Here is a 16516-nt window from a genome sequence, read left to right on the forward strand (position 1 = left end):
GGATCTGCGATTTTATTAGGGCATTGTGATGGGCAGCCCAATTTGTTTGCAGCCCCCCCAAAAAAGTCAACGTGTAATTCAAACCCTGCATATACTTAACTTTAACCATGCAACTAGACCTATTGGTTTCAAACGGATGACTCACGTTCTTTCAGATGCACGTGTAATCAAGGGCTTTCCTGGGTTGAGGCCAGATAGCTCAGCACTTGGCAAGACTAAGTTTGGAAGTCTTGACCCTGCAAACCCTGGTCCACGCTATCAGTGCTGAACTTTAGGGATTCTAAAGGGATTTCAGTGTAAATGGAAATGAGCCCAGAGTATTTTGACACCCATTCTGCACAGCTGTAAATGACTCCATGGCATGCCAGGCCTGGGGTGCTTCCTGCCCTCAGCATTCCCACTTTCTTCACCTGGGACTATTCGTGGCAGGAAGCACTGCACATGGCATGCTCACAGGATTTATCCATGAGCAAGTATAATGAAAAGTTGATTTTACAACATTTTAAGTATTATTTACAATTATTAATTTTTTAATAATTAAATAGTTTGCATTGTTTAAAGTTATTTCCTCCCAGCTCTCTTAGTTGATAGTGAAACTTCTGGTGCAGTGATTCTCAACCTTTTTCAACTCAAGACATCCCTCAGTAAATTCAAAGGTACCATATGAAAAAAGCCAGCTGTTAATTTTCACTCATTTTTTGACTATGGCAAACTAATAGAGCAATTTTTCTGGTGCAAAGAACTCAGAAAGACCACAACAAGTCAGCATGTTTTTTTAATTCCATGGATTCCTATTTAAAATCTCTGGGTTTATCTTGTGAATCGTGTTTGCACATCTAATACTGTTAACATTGCATGGCACCCTTGAAAGGATCTCAAGGCGCCGTGGTTGAGAACCACTTTTCTAGGGCCATATTCTCCATTAAGATGCCCTGATGTAAATGAGAAATAACTATTTAAATCAATGGCATTATTTCAGCTAACACTGATGTAAAAGAGAGAAGAGCCAAGCTCCTGCACTTTCAGGACCTCTTCCATTTCCCTTGCCATGTGCAATTAAGTTGCTCATAAGGAGAACTGTGTAGAATACTCTACTAGTGATATGGAGATGACTCATCTTCAGCACAGCTGTCATGTTATCACTCATCTCATGTGGCACTTGGATATTCAGCAAGCTAAGCACACTCCCTGGCTGGCAGGTCCTGCACTCAATGGAGTAACAAGGCCTTCTCAAGGCAAATCTATTATAGCAGCAAATAGTTTAAGCATAACATCCATAAGGGGTTGTGATTCTTTTGCAGTACTTCTATACTGTCAAATCTCAGTGGAGATGCAGTTGTATCAGCTTCACTGTTCTTTTGCCAGTATAGCCTATTTGTTCAGGGAAGTTGTCTGAGCAAAGGCATCCCTCTTGCTAGTCTAAGATAAATCTACACTAGAAGGGTATGCCAATAGAACTAGGCAGGTGTGGCTCTCCCAGCCACCCTTCTCTACCATAGACTCAGCTTCTGTTCATCCTCTTTGCTGGGAAGCACTGAAGCATCTCTCTGAGAATGCCCTCATTTCTAGGGATGGCCTCATCTTAGTCCCCAAGTTACCTACATTCCTCACATTTTAGGAGGAACAATTATTATTTTAGTCAGAAATAAACAAGCCTGAAAGTGAGGCTATGAAATGAGTCACTGACTGTGCTGAAGGCCGTAAACCCACAGCATCTCATAGCTCCAGCAGGAACAGCATGGTGCTCTCGTGCTGAGTCTGTCAGGTGCTTCCTCCCACACGGCAGATTGAAAACTATCTGCTGAGGTACCTATTTTGAAAGCTGCCCAACCTCCAGATCCTCTCTCTTGCTGCTCCGTGACCTCCCTGTAAGATCTCACACAGATATGCAACAGGCAAGAGAGAAGAAGCGGCAGGAGCAGAAGGAGGTGATAAGATACGAACAGAGCATGGGTGAGCTTAACCCCTATCCCAGCTACCCTACATAGCCTCACTAACCCCCACCCAGCTGTCCTTGGTGCTCTCTACCAGATCACCAAATGCTGCTCAGCCCCCTGCAGGACTATGGCCAAAATGAGGAAGTGCTCTGTAGGTGCCATCATTAGCTTCCTGAGCTTCATTCATTTCTTCAGTTTAATAAGCTATCATGCTGACCCAGTTATCCAAGCTAGTTCTAAAATGGGACTTAGGCTCTTAATACACTCAAGTCCCATTTTCAGAATTACCTAAGCTACCCAGAAAGCTAAGTCCAATGAGAAAAATCATTGTGGCTTAGGTTCATGCATGCTTACCTGGCTACTGAAAACTTTATTCTAAATTACCATACTCTTACACAACCCAAGGTGACTGGACACACAGTGTACATTTTCTCAGCCTGTCTGAGAAAAGCCTGGATAGCTCAGAAATGTACATAATTAACGTAATCTAAAATTCCTTAATATTCATTATTTATTTCTGCCTTGGCTTGACCCAGAGTGCGCTACAGCCAGTGGATGTCTGCCTTCAATGGGCCTCAAATCAAACAGTTGAGCAATTCAAAGCCCTAGTGGCTTCTTTGAGCAGCCTTCCCCCTAATTATGAGAGGTGGCTTAACCAGGCATGGAACAGAGATAATACCATGTGATCTGTGTGACAATCACAGCTAACCGATGCAATTCCAGTTGCAAACATAGAGTATCAAATACCTGCAGTGACCTGTTCCAGATCAAACCACAAAAGAAGGAGAGGGGGAGAAAGAGACAAAAAGCGAGTCCCATAAATTCCAATGACAAATTGCAGAAATAGTATTGTACCTGCAGATAGTCAGGAAATAGAAAGAAAAAATTGGCTTGGTTTTCTCGACTACATTATCCACAGGGCATTATTCACTCATCTCTAGAAATGAGTTTGTTTGATTTTCAGACCTGCAAGATCATGAAATTCCATTTAGGGCAATACTACATGCTCACTCTCACTCTTGTGCCCTTGAACCTAACGAATTAAATTAGAAGGCAAGAAGTTGCAGCTTATCACAAGATAACCACATCCAGCAAGGACTGTACGTGCTTTAATTCCCTTAGGGGAGAAGTTATCACAACCTAGTCAGCCATGGTAGCTACACAATGCATAACTCACAGAAGGCCAGTTCATCAGCGGCCAGTGTGAAGCAAGAAGAGTTACACTGGGCAAAATCAGAACCATCTTTACAACATTTACCATGCCTAGTCAGCCATGCAAAATTCTCCTTATTGGCTCACCTGCATTGAGTCAGTTTTTCAGATGATTCTGTAATGATTTAGTTGCTTTTTCACTGTCATCACGGTTGGGAGAGATAAGCAAGTATTGTTTCTGAGCTGGTAAATTTTCATGATAGTTTTGCAAGGCTGCGCGCCAGTAACCAAAGCATGCTATGCTGGTGCTGGAAAACCCATAAAAACCAACTTGCTTCAAATGTACACAGTCCTTTTCATTTGAAGATGTCTAAGTGCTTCACAGACACTCCTTCATTAACCCTTGCAATATTTCCATGACAGACAAAATAAAACTTGTCAATATTTGTGTGTACAGATACAGAAATTGAGGCAGAGAGATTTAAATGTTCCACTTCTGCTTCACACCTTGTATTCTCATTTACATCTGCATGCAAGTGGGTAGAAAGTCTTATGGGCCAAATTCTTTAGGTCCCCTAGTTCACCAAAACAAAGTTAATTTAAACAGGCTGGAGAATTCGACTGGAGTATTTCTCTTCTGAAGGGGAGATTTCCTTCAAATAGAGTGGGTGGAGGCAGTATAACAGCTAGAGTCTACCGTTCTGATTTTGTATCATTTTTGGACTCATTGGTCATCTGCAAGCTTAAGTGTTCGGATGAATAGGGACAGACTTCATCCCTTGCTTAAGGTTAAGCAAATACCTAAATTAGGGCATAGGCAAAAGGCTCAGAAGCAAAAAAGTATTTCATCTGGGGAAAAAATGGGAAAGAGTGTCAGTGAAATTTTCCTATATTTTCATACATATTTCTCTAACCCCCAGAAAGCTGACTGAAAAACAAAATGAACGTGGGGGTTTAGGAATTCTGCAAAACATAATAAACATTCTATTTTTCTTTCAAATACCAAATTATTTTGAAATGCTCTGACCAGTTCAGAAGTTCCTGCTCACAGTCTTGTGCTCAGATTATTAGGCCAAACTTCACAGCAGAGCAATGCAGAAACATACTGTATATAGGTATGTGCTGTACAAGCCTGGGGCTGTAACCACATCCACATGCATGTCATGTATGAAACTTCTCTTCTGGACTACTATACTATACACTAGAAGTTGGCAATCTACAGCCCGTGTACTGGATCTGGCCATTTTATTACGCTCATGGAGCCAGGGGGCTTCTGGGGCATTTTGGTGATGGGGATCTTCACCCAGGTAATAGTGAGAAGCAGCAACAGAGGCTGCAACTGTGGCTGCCCAGCTCCCTACTCTGGCACACCACAGTGCTGGCTGAGTTGGAAGCAGCCCACACAGGGAACTATATTCTGTTCAGATGACCTCCCCACCCCCAACTGCAAAATGCTGATGACCCCTGCAACATACTATCAAATGCTTACAGATAATTAAGCTTAACCCATTTTCTCACCTATTGAGTGTTAAGTATCTCCATGCTTGTGTTTTACGGAGTGTTGGGTGAAAATCAAAGAAAAACTGAGATATCTACTATTTGGCAAGAAGTTAGTGCTTGACACAGGAATTACTGAGGAAATTCAGGCCTATGTTATGCAAGTAGGCCCAGAAAATGGTAATGGTCAATTCTGCAAGCCCATACGTTGTCCAGACCTAACATTTGACCTAACTGTACCATAAGTCTGCTAGTTTCATTAAACTCACTCTCCACATAACAAGTATTGTTTTTAAAAAAAAATTAAAACACACATCGTTCCTATTACAGAGAAATCTATTTAAAAAATAAACATACACAAAGGCCTGATTCTTCTTTCCCACTGGGTTCACACTCATGTAATTGCACAAACTTCAGTGGTGTCATTTCTGACTTACAACAGGCTAAGTGAAAACAGAATTAGGCCCTGCGTGTACTAACAACACACTATTTATTGCTCCCTCTGCTGGCCCTGCAGCAGCACTTATTTGTGCAGAAGCCAATAAAAAAAGTAGAAATAAGTAGGGTCCATTTGAAATTCTATAACAAACTGAAGGGCTGGAAGGTACAACTGGTAATTATCACATTGGAAAGGAAAACAAAATCATCTGGAAAAAATATATTTTTAACTATGAGAGAATGTGTCACAAATAATGGAAGGAGAGTTTTAAAAAATGCAGAAGTTCTTGAATGAAAAACTGCTTATGAGAAACATTTTAAGTTTAAGGTTTTGGGGGAAGACTATGTAGCTCAGCTGCATTGGTAATGAGGTACAGGATTCCTCACCAGTAAACCAAATATAGCCCCTGTCATCAAAAGATCAGAAGTCATTACCATCTAGTAAGTACTGTATCTAATTTGGCCCAAAGTATAGACTTTCCAGCTGCAAGTATTTACAAAATCTGAAACCAATTAAAAAACCCAAAACAAATTTCTACACAAAAATTTACATTAATGAACTTAGGTTTGCTGGCACATAAAAAAAATTAAACTCTAGTGAGCAATTATTTATTTTAGCATCTCAATTCAAAAGCATCTTGTCCAATATACTTTACATTTTACAGAAATATTCTAATTTAGCATCAGTTCTAACATACCATTTTTTATTCTGATATGACCATTTGTGCGGATATTAGGTAGAGGCCACCATTAGCATTTTACGGGGAGGAAGGGAGTTATTTTGTTTTAACACTGTAAACTCAGTTACAAATTTAATCACGGCCCCTGTTAAAGTCTCCAGGATTTTTTTTTCCAGTACATACATGCTTTTTATAGAAAGTACATCTTTCCTTCCAACATTTCCTTCCAACATAAGCGACTGCGGCACTGATGCCTGCACAGTTGGATGGGTAAAAAATTGGCTGATGGGGCACACCCAGAGAGTAGTGGTGGACGGGTTGTACTCAACCTGGAGAGATGTGAGCAGTGGGGTTCCCCAGGGCTCGGTCCTCAGGCCCTCACCGTTTAACATCTTCATCAACGACTTGGACGAGGGGGTGGAAAGCACGCTCTCCAAATTTGCTGATGACACTAAGATGTGGGGCGAGGTGGACACACTTGAAGGGAGAGAGAGGCTGCAAATAGATTTAGACAGACTACAAAAGTGGGCAGATAAGAAAAGGATGGGTTTCAATGTAGATAAATGCAGGGTGCTGCACCTTGGGAGAAGGAATCCACAGCATACATACAGTCTGGGGAGTTCCCCTCTTGAAAGCACAGAGGCGGAAAGGGATCTTGGAGTCATTATTGACTCCAAGATGAACATGAGCCGCCAATGCCAGACCGCAGCCAGCAAGGCCAGCCATACCTTGTCATGCATCCAAAGATGCATCTCAAGCTGGTCCAAAGAAGTGATACTCCTCCTCTATGCGACTTTGGTCAGGCCGCAGATGGAGTACTGCGTCCAGTACTGGGCACCGCACTACAAAAGGGATGTGGCCAGCCTGGAAAGGGTTCAGAGGAGGGCCACCCACTTGGTGAGAGGGCAGCAGGACAGGCCCGATGAGGACAGACTGAAGGACTTGAACCTGTTCAGCCGCAGCAAGAGCAGGCTGAGCGGGGACCTGGTGGCTGCCTACAAACTCATCAGGGGAGATCAAGAGCAAATAGGCAGAGCCCTTTTCTCCCCAGCACCACCTGGGATGACAAGGAACAAGGGTAAAAAGCTGATGGAGAATAGGTTTAGGTTAGAGATCAGAAGGCAATATTTTACAGTTAGGGTGGCCAAAACCTGGAACCAACTTCCCAGGGAAGTGGTCCTCGCCCCTACCTTGGGCAAATTCAAGCAGAGGTTGGATGATCACCTTTTTGGGGTCTTGTGAAGCCAGCATTCATTCCTGCCTGTGGCAGGGGGTCAGGCTAGATGATCTGTTCAGGTCCCTCCTGACCCTAGCTACTATGAAACTATGAATTTAGAACTAAAACTTAGAGTCTTGTGCTGTTGTATGAGAACTAAAAGTACAATTGATTCGAACAGTGGGGGCCAACTTTTTGGCAGGCAGGCCACAAATTAGCCGCACATCTTCCCCGAGTGTCACTCCAGTTCCGTCTCTCTGAACAATCTGCTGCTCAGCTTTCTGCTGCCAGTCCTGTGCTCCCTGCCTGATCTGCTGCTCTGCTCTCTGCTTCCCTCCCTGCACTCCTGCCCAAATTTGCTTCTTTGCCTTCTACTACCTGCTTTATCTGTCACTGTGGTGCCTGTCCCCTCCTTGATTTGTCACATGCCATGCAGAGGCTGCCCCGTACCATTTGTGACACCCATGAATTAGAAAATGACCAGAATCAGAAGTGAAACTCACTAGCCTGTTTTAATTAGTCAAGCTGAGAGACATGCTACATTAGGATTTTTTTATTTTTTTTTTTTGGGGGGGGGGGGGTTCAGCTCTCAGGTGTTAGCAGTAACACAGATAAGAAAAGCTGAAAAAGATGGTTTTGTGGTTATGGAATAGATCCAGGCCTCAAGAGATCTGGGTTCTATTCTTAGTTTTGAGCTCAATATCTGGGTCTGCCAGAGACATCCAATATGACCTCGGTCAAGCCACTGACTAGCCATGTGACTCCCTTCTCCATTTGGGTGAAAAAAAATGCATTCTTTCTTTCTTCCATTGTTTGTTTGTCATGTCTTTTTCAATTAGAAGCTATTACTTGGGGTCTCAGCATCTACCAGAACAGGCCCTTAAATCTTGGTTGAGTTTCTAGTGCATAAATAATAATATAAATAATATAAATAATTAAACCATCTTTTGAAAATATGATTTTTGAATGTAGCACTGTCCTGTTAAGCATACCTATTTTTAAGAGGCACTGAGCTCCTGACCTGATGGCACAATCTCTTTCCAAAAGGAAATCAATACCTTGCAGAACCAGGTAACATAGGAGGCTTGAAAAAAAATTATAGCTTTCAAATACAGATGCCGAGGCATTCATACACACAGCCAGATGCACAGGTGCATATCATGCATGCCTTATTAAAACGTGTTAGACTTTTGTCCCAAATGACAGCTAAAACCTTGGCAGCCATCCCTGGCTTCCCTACTTCCTGTTAGGTCAATATAAGCAATTGAAAGCACAGACTACTCCATACCATCTAATTTATATTACACCTCCCAACGGCAAGAAGAGCAATGAGATGGCATGAAAAATTTCCAATAATGCTCTTTAGAACCATAACATTATTGAAACTTAGGGTTGAAAGGGACATCAGGAGGTCATCTAGTCCAACCCCCTGCTCAAAGCAGGACCAGTCCCAACTAGATCACCCCAGCCAACACTTTGTCTAACTAGGTTTTAAAAACCTCCAAGGATGGAGATTCCACAGTCTCTGTGGGTGACCTATTCCAGTGCTTTACTACCCTCCTTGCAGGATTTGAATTACACACCCACTCTTGGGGGGGTCTGCGGCAGTGGCAGCCAGAAGCCGGAAGGAACCACCGCCACCTGAGCTGCTTAGAAAGGTGTGGGGCAGGCTGGGGGCTCTCGTGTCTTATGGGGGGGGGGACGACTCTTGTCTCTTCTGGGCAGGGAGCTCTCATCTCTTCTGGGAGGGTTATGGGGGGGATATTTCAAACCCTGCTTCCTGGTGAGAAAGGTCTTCCTAATATCTAACCTAAACTTCCCATGTGGCAACTTAAGACCATTCCTCCTTTTTCTGTCATCTGCCACAATGGAGAACAGTCTAGCTCTTCTCTCCAACCACCCTTCAAGTAGTTGAAGGCTGCTTAACCTCCCCCCTCTCTTAATCTTCTCTTCTCCAGACTAAATAAGCCTAATTCCCTCAGCTTCTGCTCATGAGTCATATGCCTCAACCCCCTAACCATTTTCATTGCCTTCCGCAGAACTCTCTCCAATTTGTCTACATCCTTTCGGGGGGGGGGGGGGGGGAGGCAAAACTGGACACTGTACTCCAGATGTGGCCTCACCAGTGCTGAATAGAGGGGAATAATCACTTCCCTAGATCTGGAGGCAACACTCCTACTAATGCAGCCCCATATGCTTTCAACATTTTCCTCTCTCATTTTACTGCTTAAAAGCCACATGTATATATACCCTGATTCCTTGACTATATGCACCCAGTCCACTTACACTGCTGCAAACCTCTAGTGTAGTTCCATGAACTCCAGTGGAGTTACTCCACATTTCCATCATTGTAAAGAAGTGAAGAACTTGGCATCTGAACATTAGCATGTAATATGTTAGTATTTTAACAGCCCCCAATCATTATCATGATGAAAACATGACTGCCCTTAAGCCATAAGACTTACTTGGAAAGGTATGAAAAGTACCATTGAAAGATAGAGTCCAGAACAAGTGAAATAAAATGTCAGAAATTATTTGTGTATATTCACAAATGTTTGGAAATACGAACCAATAATGGTGACTGTGCTGTCATTCACTGAACTTACCGTAAATGAATTTACGTAGTACTTTATGTCTGGTACAGGCCTGTGACAGCATGGCTCAGTTTTCATATTTAGCGTTAACATGAAAATTGCTATGTTGTTGATCATATGATTTTACTAGAGCAATTTGTGCACCCACATGCAATTACAATGACCATACAAGAAGTGGGTCCAAGGGTTGCTGTAGAAACAGCAATTGAGAATTTATATCACAATGTAAAAACAGTAACTGTTGTTAAATGAAAACATTTCACAAACACAATTTCAGAAGCAGTGCACCAGACACAAAGAGCATCATTAATTGTAAAATGTTCACACTAACATGAAAGGAACATAAGGAAAATACCTTAATACATTTGCCTTTTGCACTAAAAGGCATTTATGTTGCAATATGCTCATTTTATTCATTAAGCTGTTGCATTATCAAATAGAATACTCTGATGGGCTGAGACATGGTTATATATTTTATTATTTATAGATGAAAGGTGTCATCCAGGTCAAAAGTATGTTATTTTAATTATGTTATTATCATTACAGAATTTATTATCTGAACTCTTGTCCAATTAGCTACACAATAGTTTGATTCTAATTAGTGTCCAGCTAGCCACTGCCTGTGATTAATTCCAATGAAATTCCTAGGCCTCAAATCTTCAGCAAACTATGTAAAAAGTCTGGGTGCTGTGTTAACTTTCTGTCTGGTCGTTATAATAAGCTGCCCAAAAGCCTTGCTACAAGCCAATCCTAGGACACATACAATTTGAATGTTAGATTGTAAATTCTTTGGCATAGGCACTTCTTGTGTGTTTGTAGAAAAGGGAAAAGGTAAAAATCATAGGTTCTACCAGAAAAAGTAATAAAACACAACTAAAAGAAATGTAAGGCCCAACTAGAATTAGATACTTAACAATAGAGGTTCTTGCTGGTACTTCCTGTAGGCACTCATGTACAAAGCAATCTACCAACTTCTATAGAAAAATCAATTACATGCACATTACTGTGCCCAAGCAACTGCTGAGAACAGATATAAGTCATGCCTAGAGTCCAAACCTGGCTAGGATGAAGCCATGAAATTCAGCTCACACCCAGTAGGTGTATAACTGTTACATTACATATGTATCATCTTTCTCTGGATCTTTCTTTTATCTATCATCTGTCTTTCTCTCGGCAATCTTAAACTGCAACAATGCTTTCCACATGTTCACATTGTTTTGTTGAAGGTAACATGGCAGACAGAGGTTATAAGGGACACAGACAGTCTAACAGGAATGATATGCCCAGTATTAGGCTTTAATAGTAACCTCCAAAAGATCTATGCCTTTTACTGCCCATTGGAGCAGGAAGTAGCTAACCCTTCTCTGGTTGTATACCAGGTGATATTATTTGGTAATATAACTGGCAGCAGAGCTGATCATTGGATATAAACTGGCTAAGAAACAGGTCTTAATGGCAAAGCAGTGTAACTTTTATTGATTTGACATTCCGTGGAAATGCAAGAAAGCTGTAAGTGGCACTCCTGGGCTGCAAGAAGGATGTGTATAGCATTTAGAGGAGCCTGATCTGAGATTATTTTATACCTTTGTGCCAACAGATTTTTCTGGCTGCACACTGGACCCACACAGACCCTTTCTGCCCTGTGGCATGACAGTTGCACCAAACTGGGCATGACAAAGGATCGTAAGATATTACTCCACTACTTACACCTAAACTGTAACTTTGCCTTATGGCAGAATTTGATGCAAGGGCTTCCAGGGACATTGCATCCTCTATTTCCCACCAGTGTAACTCTACTGACTTCAACAGAATTACTTCTCATTTACACCAGTTTTTACAGGAACAGCCCACTGCTTTTGACTTTGTGATTTTATACTAGTGCCTTCCTTTTACCCAGCTAATTGGTAGTGTCTGCTACATCACAGGGAGATAGAGCTAAAATCTGGTGCCACAGTCAGCAAGAATCATGCCTCTAACATCCCTGAAACCAAGACTTTGTTCTGTATCTTTTCTTTCACTAAGTCACTACAAAGAAACCAGTTCCCAAGGTTTGATGCTCATATCACAGTCCCAGACACCATCTGCTGTCAAACAGGTTTTAAGTGTGGGGGGGGAGGAGTTGCTATGTTTTTGGGGGGTGGGTTATGCTGGCTGCATCTCTCCTCTTGAATACCACGTGCAGCTGTGAATGCATGTGTTCCCTCTTCTTCATAAATATATGACCCTAAAGACAGTGGGCCTTTATTACTATCTGCAGCAAGGAACACACCACACTATGCTCTACCTGACACAGCTGCAGTTCTTCCACATCTGTTTTACAATAACTCATTCAGCATCCACAATCCCTGTTTCACATTAGCTTAGTGACGAGGAAGAGCACAGGGGCAACAAGAATAAAAGGGAGTGAAACACATATACACACGTCCTATGGCTTATTCTTCCCAATGATTATTATAATTTAATTTATATTGTGGTAGCACTTACAGAGCCCTAGCCTCATTGTGTTAGGAATTATACAAACTTAGCAGTGCATGATTCCACACACACAACAGCTGCCTTGCCTCTTCCTAGCAAAGACTTAAAAGCACCACTGTAGTGATGCTTCAGATTGCTAACACCTACAAGTGCTAATTGCTGCCCACTTGTCCCTCTATAACGTTATGAATGGAAGACAAAATTAATGGGCAGAGGTTGATGCAGCTCCTGTTCATTTCAATAAGAGTTGTACCCACTTACATCAAGGGAAAATTTGCCTGAATTCGTTTTTTGAAGATGCAATGGACATGAGCAAATTTCCCAAAGGAAAGGAAGAAGGTGGGCAGACAGGCAGAGGCCTAAATGCCAGTGCTGTGTGCACACTAGACTTCAGCTGATCCATGACACAGAGAGAGAAACAAACAAATGCCTACCAGGCTTAATTTCCAGCAGCTTCAGCCTGGAATCCTCTGGAGGGTGTAGGCGTCTCTTTTTGCGCCAGCAGCGAGCAGGATACGTGTACAGCTGACCCGGAGCCAGGCCTGAAGGGTTAAAAGCAAAAAATAATCAGTCCTGTCTGGGTTTGCAAATCCCCACTCTTCTCTCGGGCATCTTTGCTTTTTCCATTCCCACTACCCCCATCTGTAGAGCTCAATCCTGCATTGTGCAAAGTAGCTCCAGCAATCAAAGGCAATAAGCACTCCGGCTGCTACTCAGCACCTTCTGGAATCAGGCTGACAGAGAATCCACATCTCACAAAAATGCTTCACCCTGTGCAGTTGTTCACTGTAACCAGAGCTGCATGGAAATCATTTGCAATCTCTCCAGGATAAATGGAATTTCATTCTCTTCAAAGTGGCTCAGGGGCAATACAACCTCCTCCTCCACCCTGGGTACAGAGGCCCCTTTGGGAGAGAAAGGATGCACAAAGCACAGGAAACTGGTACAAGAGTAGAGGGGGCAGTTCAGGGAGCATATTGTCCCCTGAGTAGGACTGAGCCTAGGTCTCTGGGATTTGGCCCAAGGGGGCATGAGAAGGCACTGACAAGGCCAGGAAATTCTTCCTGCTCTGTCCCCAGGTCTTTGCCCAGTATTCATTCTGGCTCCTGAGGGTGGCTGGAAGCCACAGGGCTCTGGATTTTGGTTAAAAACAGATTATTTTCTGCCCTTATTCGCTGTCCCACACACTAACTTCTCATGAGTGAAGAGATCTAGCAGCAACATTTAAACCACGGCAATCACACCTGGCTGCTTCCTGCCTGTATCTCTGCTGCCCTGACTCTCATGCCATACAGCCCTTAGGAAACACTCAAGCTACATTTTGCTTTGTTCCTCCTTCACAACATAGATGGGCATCACCAGTATATCAGTACTACTGAATATCTAGCACCCAGTGCTGAGAAGCATCTTCAACTCCCATTGAGGCCAGTGACAAATAAAAGCACCCAGCACCTAGAAGAGTCAGGCCTGTAAAAAGAGAACCCTTCCCAATGCCCCCTCCTCTCTCCTCCCCTCCTAACACTGACTCTGGATTTGTTCTTTTGTTCTTCCTGCTGTCGCTGTGGCAACATGGAGGGGCTACAGGGTAATGTCACAGTCCCCAGCCTTGCTGTCCTTTGGAGCAAGGTAAAAGGAAATGTTTCATCTGATACAATATAAAAGATAGGACACAGGTGGCTTTAGCATCTTAGCCACAAATGGTGACCATGAGGAGCCTGACAATATGAAGCCCGTGTCAATAATGCATAACATAGCGAATGTATGGAGATGCCTGGGGGATGGGGGGCATGAGCCAGCTTCACACAACAGTCAGGAATATTTACCAGGCCAGAAACAAAATCAACTCACTGAACCAGATCACGATGGCAAAAAACTCTGATATCCTGCTTACTTATAAAAAAAACAAATTACCCACCCAAATGAAGGGGCAAATCAAATGTTGCAAGTGTGGCCTCAACTTTTGGTCTCAAATATCTTAAGTGCCCAAGAACATAGGTTCAAATCCCCAACAGGCTCACCCCACTCCTCTGGCTCTTGAGCACCAGGTAATTTACTGCTTGGCTGCAGGGTGTAGGAGATTCCTGTCTGCCCTGCATAGATATTAAGCATCCCTTGATACTGTCTGTAAAAATGGAGACTGACTCTGGTGGCCCTAGCAACAATTTCCCTTCCCTGCTGGGCAGCGTGACAGTTGTTACAGCCTACCCCATAAAATGATGCATTTCAGTGACACTGCTAGTCTGTAGCTGGCTTTTAAATACAACAGCCTTATGAATACATAACACTTATACATTGCTTGATACAGATGTTCAAGGTGATATACAAACATTAACCAATATAAACAATTGCTATTATTGTGGTGCAAATTGTGTCTCGCTCTGACTTTGGTCACTGAAGGGAAGGAGGAGCATGCAAGGAGCCTCACCCTTCCACAGATGTACCCTGTGCAAGAGTCATTCGCAGCTTGGCACTATGCAGGATTGCTCTCACGTACACCAGAATGAGTAGGAAGAGTTCAGGCTCCTTGCCCTGACCCCTTGAGATGTGTCATGTGACTGAAACAAGGAACAGAACACCTGAACTTTGGTCCACTGTATTGCTTTTGTTATTTTCTTTCAGCGAGACCTGAAAAGCTCCAATGCAATTCTTTTGCATTCTCTCACACATCAGTATTTCTAGGCTCCAGCCAAGGATGGTGAAGCACAAACAACCAACATGCGGAAAACCCAACTAAAAGCAATGCAGGAATGCCTCTTCTCTGGGAATCACCAGCCCAATCCCAACACCAGGTGGGCTCCAGCAGGCCTCCAAATGGACCCTCTCTGATTCTCTTAAGGTGAGTCCTCTACTAGCAGACACCTGCAAAGCCATCTCAGCAGCCAGCCAGCCAGCCACTAAACTTGGAACAAAACACCACCTTTTATTTGTATTAAATAAACAAATGTAATACAACCTGCATGGAAAAGAATGTTCCCTCTCCCTCTTCCCACGTTAATGTGGAAGCGAGGTATAGGAGAATGGCCTCCCAACAGCCCTCCCCGTGCCCATGGTAGCATGTGTACACTTCTTGCTCTCCTTAGTCTTTGCACTCTCGTGCCTTATAGGGCAACCACAGAAGGTTCCAACCATTTGCTTACAGAGGAAATAGCAGGACCTACAGTGAGTTATGTTGTTTATCTCATTAGAGGAGGAGAGTCATAACTCAAAGCTTGTGTGAAAGGCTGGGGAACGAGGGGAAAAAGGGGGAGTTATGTGCAGCATGGTGTGAAATTAACCCTGCACTATTTGTCATGAGAAGCAGCCTTCTAATTCCTTTAAGAAAGAGAACTGTAAGAAAGCAAGTTTATGCATTAGGATCCTGACTCTACTCCCTCTATTAAACCTTGAACTTGTGAAAAGAGGTTCTTTATCTTTTCTTTTTTCTTGCCCAAACAGTCCTTCAGGGTATGGACAGAGGAAAATAAATACAACAGAGGCACATAAAAACTGAACGTCTGCCTAGTTGGTGGAGAATTTTCATTGGGTTCAGGAGTATACTGTGTGGCTTGAAAACACGTACACTATACTACTATGTCCCATCACATCAGAGCTACAAGAGATGGATGGCTCAGAGATGCCCAAAGAGGTACGAAATGAGATAAAAGAAATTAAGCAGCCAAATGGTTATGGGGGAAAAGAGATACTTCTTTTTCTCTAAATTATTTTAATTTAAAATAAAAAGGTCTCCGACTTGGTAGCTGATGCAGACATAGGGTGCTTGATCCATTTTACATTCTTGTTAAAGCATGCCCTAACTTTTAACTGGTCCTCACCACAGCCCAGCAAGAAAAGGAACAGTTGTTGTCCCCATTTTACAGATTCACAAACTAAAGGGGTGACTGGGGCCAAAGTACAAATAAGACAACTAGGTTTGCCTATAGTAGCACAATAAGTAACAGAGCTGGGAAACAAACCCAGATCTCCTGGATCTTATTCATGTGTGAAACCCTAGCCAGCAATTCCTCCCATAAACACAGATGCCTTTGTGTGTCCTGTATAAAACTTGCCTGGTAGCATATGCCTGGTAAGTCCTCCCAGAACATGGCTTGTATAGCTACTGAATGACTACCTGCTTATGACTGAGTTCAAATGGATAAAGACAGCAGCACCTCACTCATAACCAGACACTGCAAGAACAGAAATTCCTTGGGTAAATTTATTTGCAAAAAGAGGGGGAAAATGTTAGTTTTGCCAAAGAATAAACTCTCTGGAATAGAGAATTTCCAGATGAAACAAAAACCAACTGTGCCCATGAGAGATCCTATGAGACTTCTTGTAAATTAAGGTTTAATTCTAGTCTCAGGAAAGTCTCAAGCCGTGTGACTATGTTGTGACACCCCACATTCTCCCAGCACTTCTAATAGCACAAGAGATTCCTTAGAATTTGTTCAAAACTATTGGTTAGTGATGTTCTGCATTGCTAAAACAGTTATTGAATCCTACACCAGGCATGGCAGTGTTCTGCATGTCAGTAGTGGGTGATGTGAT

At 42.8% G+C, this 16516-nt stretch overlaps 1 protein-coding gene across 14 annotated transcripts in view; it reads right to left on the minus strand.

Annotated features, from left to right (window-relative positions):
* The window catches only part of DPF3 (double PHD fingers 3), a 249774-nt gene that overhangs the window by 119202 nt on the left and 114056 nt on the right, over positions 1–16516 (minus strand). For all 14 annotated transcript variants that reach the window (XR_009460162.1, XR_009460157.1, XR_009460160.1 and 11 more), the window contains one exon: positions 12424–12531. Coding sequence is in view for 3 of the 14 variants with exons in the window: in XM_014595447.3 (XP_014450933.2) it covers positions 12424–12531 (108 nt within the window). In the remaining 11 variants the exon portion in view is untranslated. The remainder of the gene's footprint in view (positions 1–12423; positions 12532–16516) is intronic.

This window comes from Alligator mississippiensis, chromosome 2, assembly GCF_030867095.1.
Source record: "Alligator mississippiensis isolate rAllMis1 chromosome 2, rAllMis1, whole genome shotgun sequence".
NCBI classification, from domain to species: Eukaryota; Metazoa; Chordata; order Crocodylia; family Alligatoridae; genus Alligator; species Alligator mississippiensis.